This window comes from Podarcis liolepis, assembly GCF_965112155.1.
Source record: "Podarcis liolepis genome assembly, chromosome: 3".
Lineage (NCBI taxonomy): Eukaryota > Metazoa > Chordata > Lepidosauria > Squamata > Lacertidae > Podarcis > Podarcis liolepis.
Genome location: NC_139557.1, coordinates 83,433,849 through 83,439,704, shown reverse-complemented (window position 1 = coordinate 83,439,704; position 5,856 = coordinate 83,433,849). Strand labels below are relative to the sequence as shown.

The 5,856-nt window shown below is 39.2% G+C and overlaps 1 protein-coding gene across 2 annotated transcripts in view; it reads right to left on the bottom strand.

Annotated features, from left to right (window-relative positions):
* Nucleotides 1-5,856, bottom strand: part of CRIM1 (cysteine rich transmembrane BMP regulator 1) — a 128,871-nt gene that overhangs the window by 2,836 nt on the left and 120,179 nt on the right. For both annotated transcript variants that reach the window (XM_083496818.1, XM_083496819.1), the window contains 3 exons: nt 3,564-3,758; nt 2,340-2,462; nt 1,285-1,472 (listed from right to left, as the gene is read on the bottom strand). In XM_083496818.1, the coding sequence (XP_083352944.1) occupies nt 1,285-1,472; nt 2,340-2,462; nt 3,564-3,758 (506 nt within the window). The remainder of the gene's footprint in view (nt 1-1,284; nt 1,473-2,339; nt 2,463-3,563; nt 3,759-5,856) is intronic.

Below are 5,856 nucleotides of genomic sequence, written 5' to 3'. Positions count from 1 at the left end.
CTGTTGGAATATAGAAAGGCAAAGGATAGGAAGTCAGGATATATGAAAAGCCACACGAGCTAGTAGCCCTTGCCACATCTTTTGGTAGAGCATTTCATAAGTCAATTATGTGCTGTGCGGAACAGTGATTTCTTTAACTTAGGAAGCTGGCTTTTACCAAGTCAGACAATAGCCCAACTAGCTCAGAATTATCCATAATGACTGGGAGATGTTAACCAAGAATTCACACAGGAATCTCCCCACCCTACCTGGAGGGGCCAGGAATTGAATCTGGGACTTTTGCATGCAAAGAGCATGCTTTACCACTGAGCTGTGACCTGAACCTACTGCCAACAAATTAGCTCATGCTTTGCATGTAAAAAAATCCCAGGTTCAATCCTAAGGATCTCCATTTAAAAGAATTGTGTAGCAGATAAAACCCCGAAGAGCTGCCATCTGTCAGAACAGAGTAGATAATATTGGATAAGATAGACAAATGGTCTGATTTGGAATCAAACTTCCCAAGTCCCTGTGATTTATATGAATGCAAGTTCTAGCATTGTGAGCATCACTGTTAACCATAATAGTTGGTCCCAAAAGTTGGAATCAAAAGCTAGAGAACACAATCCAAATAGCAGAAGAACACTCAGTTAATTTGCATGCACAAAAGTGACCTCCATGAGTCCATCATTCAGATCCTTCACAGTGTACTCCCACTCTAGTGAATAATGGCAAGCAGAGAGGATTCAATAAGTACCTGATGCAGCCTTTGGCCACAAATGAAGGTCTCTCTGCTACCTATGATAAGTAATATTACGGCAGAAGGGACAGCTTTATTTAACAAAGGCTGCAGCTGCATCTCTTTATCTACCAAGGCCCAGGCAAGCGTTGATGTTTCAGACCTTGAACCTACTAGGGGGCATACTCTAGATCAGGCACCCCCAAACTTGACCCTCCAGCTGTTTTAGGACTACAACTCCCATCATCCCTAGCTAACAGGACCAGTGGTCAGGGATGATGGGAATTGTAGTCCCCAAACATCTGGAGGGCTGAGTTTGGGGATGCCTGCTCTAGATTTTGTTTGAACTAGACCCTATACAATCTGGGGTGTAATCTAAAACATGTTCAAAGGGAACAGCCAGACAGACATTAGTATTTGCCCTCCTGCCTTTTTGGAGCTTTCTGCCATCCCTTTTCAATTTTTGTTCAACTTTGTTAGCCAATTCAAGAAATCATGCTACCTGTTTATACCAAATGCAGTACAAGAAAGATGGTTTAATGCCTAAATATATGAACTCCATTTACCTTTGTTGGTGCTCTGTAGCAGGACACTGGTATCCACTGCTTTTTCTGATTGATAAGTAGAAGTGCTATTATAAGAACGAGAGCTGTCATGATGGGCACTGTCACCCAGGCAAGAGAACTAAGAGATGCCTCTGTACTTGGTTGCGATCCTCTGGTTTCTCTATAATCCCCCTGAAGATGACCCATATCTGAAAGGTGTGAATAAGCATGTTGGCAATGAACAATTAAATAACACCACTTACAGAGTAGCAGACAAGCTCCATCATGCCACTATTTTTAAAATCCCAAGACAAAACACCCTAACTGCTACCTTGAGTAACAAGAATTCTACACTTTACCCTATCAAGTTACCCTGGATATGCATTATCTTACATAATAATATGACATGTAACAACAAAGTGAAAGAGTACTATAAAATTACAGTAGAAATTACAGTAGAATGCATGAAATATTTCCATGGCACTAAAACATCCTATTGAAGACATGGAAGGGAACTGATTCTGGTAAAATCCATAATGTTCGAATCCAACATACCGTATTTTTCGCCCTATAGGACGCACCGGCCCATAGGACACACCTAGATTTTTTTTTTGGGGGGGGAATAAAGGAATTGCTTGAAGTTTTTGTTTTTTAATGCACCAACTACACTGATTACCCCAAAAGAAATAATCCTTGTGTTTATTATCTGCTTTGCCTCAGGTTGTTTTAATCTCATGAAACCACATGAATTTAGAGGCTAGTCCTATTGTCTTATTGCTATAAGACAAATGTGAGATATGAGGTTGATTGGAAAGGCATCTACAATAGGTGATGTGGGTGAATGTAGACTAAACATACAATGCTTGTATCAATAAGTAGAAACTCCTAAGTAGTTGGATGTAAAAAGAGAAGAAAAAAGAAGAGTAGCATGTCGGTAGATACTGGACTTAGGCTCTGTAGTGAAACCTGGTTCTCTTAATCATAGATTAAAGTTTTTTTAAAATACCCCAAAGAGTGCTTATGAGCAAAAAAACTTCCCAAGCAGCCTCTGATTCATGACATGAAATACAATTTACCTCTGTGGATATGAACAATGTCATTTTCACTGTGTGTAGGCCAAACTGGTGCTTCCCGTTCATTATCTCCTCTATGATTTGTCTTCTCAATTGGAATGTTGGTAGGTTCAGGTACATACATTTCTATTAAAAAATGAAAATTGTCAAAGGAACTTATAGCCATTAAGCTTCATCCCTTACATTTTCTGCATCTTAATGTTCTACTCTATCCTGTCCACCTACTGCTTCTATCATGAGGCCAAAGTAAAACTAAGAAGTGTTTGAGATACCTTTTGATACTTCATTAATGTTTTTCTTGATATTTTCTGGCACATTTGTTGTTCCTGAACATGACCAAGAAGGCAATTTTTGAGTCATCAAAAATAAAATAATTTAAACAAAGGGCTGTTCTAAGTGTATCACTACTGGAAAAAGGCACAAAACGTAGGCTTATGTGCTCTTCTCTCTTCCTCCAGTACAGCTGCATGGAGATTTGAGAAAGTTGCTTCCTCTTTAACAGGAGCTGTAATTTATTGTTAGATCCAAAAAGGGCAAACTGTGGTTCAACTACAGCTTATTTTCAAACAGTTATGCCTGAGAGGACAAAATGGGTAGGGGAGTGTGTGAACCTATGGCTACCTAATGTTAAATCACAGTTTACTTAACATCTGAAATAGGCCAAATAAAATACTGTAGAACAAGCATAACTTAAAAACTGTGATAGATATAAATAAATAAGGCATTTCTGTTTATTGAAGCATATTTGAATGGCTGAATTATTTGTTCTGAGAGAAAACAAGAAAATATTCATTTGCTGTATTCCAAATCCTGATTCAAGATATATTATATCTGAAACAAAAACAAAATGTTTACTTAATCCTCGGTCTAAATCAGGCACCCCGAACCTTCGCCCCCCAGATGTTTTGGACTACAATTCCTATCGTCGCTGACCATTGGTCCTGTTAGCTAGGGATCACGGGAGTTGTAGGACAAAACATCTGGAGGGCTGCAGGTTGGGGGTGTCTGGTCTAAATGATACCAGTGGTGTCGCCTTATCTTTCTCAATACAGTAGCTAGATTGTAAGATAGTTGCTGGGAAGGTCTCAGAGGAGACAGTTTGGTTACCAGTACATCTTGCAATCCTAGATTTGCATAGTATTTGCATGTGTAGGTGAAGTGATTATCTATTTTATGCTTGTGCAAAATTCCTGATAAACTCTTAACATAAATATGAACGTAACTTACCTGGACACATGGGACAGCAACTTCCTTCCACGTTGATGGGCTCCACACAAGGAAGAGGAGGGCAACTGACTGTGGAGCAAAGGGTTTGACCCTGCAGACAGTAGCAGTGTGTGCAGCTATCAATATCCCAACGCTCTTCATCTGCGTATGTTTTCCCATTAAAGTGACACACTGCCTTCTTTGATGTTGTGTCTTCTGTTGAAATAATATTGCCACAATTGGGAGTTTAGAAAGCCATTTCAGAGTAATTGAAAAAGAGAAACAAGTGATTATAGACCCTGCCTTGGGACTAGATGATTTGTTGTCCTCATTGCGTGGCAGGTTGACATTCTGCTCTTGGCTGGAAGCATCTGTTTACTGCTAATCAAATAATATATAGCAGGTACTGAAGTTCCGTTAGGAGAAAGGAATCAAATAAATTTTGCAGATCTCCTGAGATCTGAATTGTTCTCTTCAACTTTTCCAGTTAGTGAGAAATTAAAACATTTTTTGTGTTAACATTTTTCAGTTTATAAAATAGATAATGTATCTATTTAATGTGGTGTTGTGACTGGAGTATCAATACTAACCAGCAAAATTAGAGTTAAAACCTTTGCTCAGTTAGTTATGAAGTCATTAGGTTAGTCTCCTTTTTCTGCATTAATTCCTCCTCTGTCAAATGGTAATAACAGTCTGCCTTACACCTGATAAGCAGGTATACCCTGATAAGCAGTGGAAAGACTTAAATGTACTGGAAAAAATTATTAATAGAGTCATTATGCTAAAACCAACACTGGTTTTACTTAAGCTACCTTAAGTAAAATAAGTCCACAGTTCTTATTTCTCTTGGTTTCCAACGAAATTCAAAATAAAAACTATATATTTCTGTGCTTAATGCAACTATTGTTTAATTATATTTTAAAAGTTTCAGAAACTAAAGCAGAGATGCATGAAACTTCTCTAACAAAGCAAACCAAAACCACTCTTATTCTGGGCTGGGGTATTTGGCTTAGGTGATCTTTTGGCATCCCACTAGCTGCTGGGAGGTTTATGTAAGGTTCCCCCCAGTGGGAATGGTATGTTCCGAGGGCAAGAAGTGGGCAATGGATGCCAATATGGTCTCACAGCCATTGTGTGACAGCATGCCCTTTCCTGCACTGCTGTCACAACCCTAAATTGCTAAAATCAGTGACTTTACATTTTAATTCTAACTTTCTTCCAAGATGCTCGCTGGGGTGCACATGATTCCTTCATTTTATCCTTATATCATGGTTCATACATTTCTGGGTTACTGGATCATTTCTATGATCTTCCCTATTCAGAAATTTCTGAGGAAATATTTCAGTATCCAGGTTTAGGGGATTACTCTACAGTGAACAACTAGGATGGCATGATTTGGGTATTGACTTCTATGTAGTGTGGGGAGACCCCAGTGGAAGAGGGGTGTTGAAGAAACACAATAACCTGAGGCATATTACAGATGTGATGGGGTTAAAATATCAGCCAAATGACCCCTAGATATTTTGGACTACAAGTGCCATCAGCCTCAGCATGGCCAATGGTCCGAGATGATGGGAGATTTAATTTAAAACTTGTGGATGACACTAGGTTGGGGAAGGCTGTCCTGGAGTCTTGACGTTAAAAAATCCCATCAAGCACCCAGCCACAACCTTCACCTATCTGTTAAAACATCTGTTCAGAATCTTGGTCTTTTGAATATACACCTGCCATACTGAAGGCATGAAAAACACTGGCTGTTCCCAAGGTTCACTGCTGAGGAAGGCATTTTTATGCGCATCTGGTCTCTCTTCTGCACAGTAATTTTATGCTGTTGACAACAAACGAAAGCCAAATGCATGGTATGGAACCATGGACTGTGCCAGGATGAGTGGGATCAAAAAAACAACAACACACTGTTTCAATGTGCAGTGCTGCCAAAAATAGGGGTATTTGCATATGTAATTATTTGTATGCTGGGGTGGGGGCAATAGTTATTATAAATTAAATCTGTTTCTAGACAGAAGAGGGTCCTCTTAATAGCTAAAGATGATCTTTTTGCAGCTTTACTAAATAAAGTTTAAAATAAGAGATTAAAGGATAATGCCACTGCATTAAAAGCCAACCAACCAACCAACCAACCAACCAACCAACCAACCCCCTTTAATGTCTAGATGCACCCTTCAGCTCCACTGACACCAATGAAATACAGTTTTCGGTTAAGTCAAGTTCCACTGCTTTTAGTGGGAGCAAGGCATGACTCATTATGGCTGGATTCTGGACCGTTGAAAATAAGAACCTATTTTGGCCCAAAATG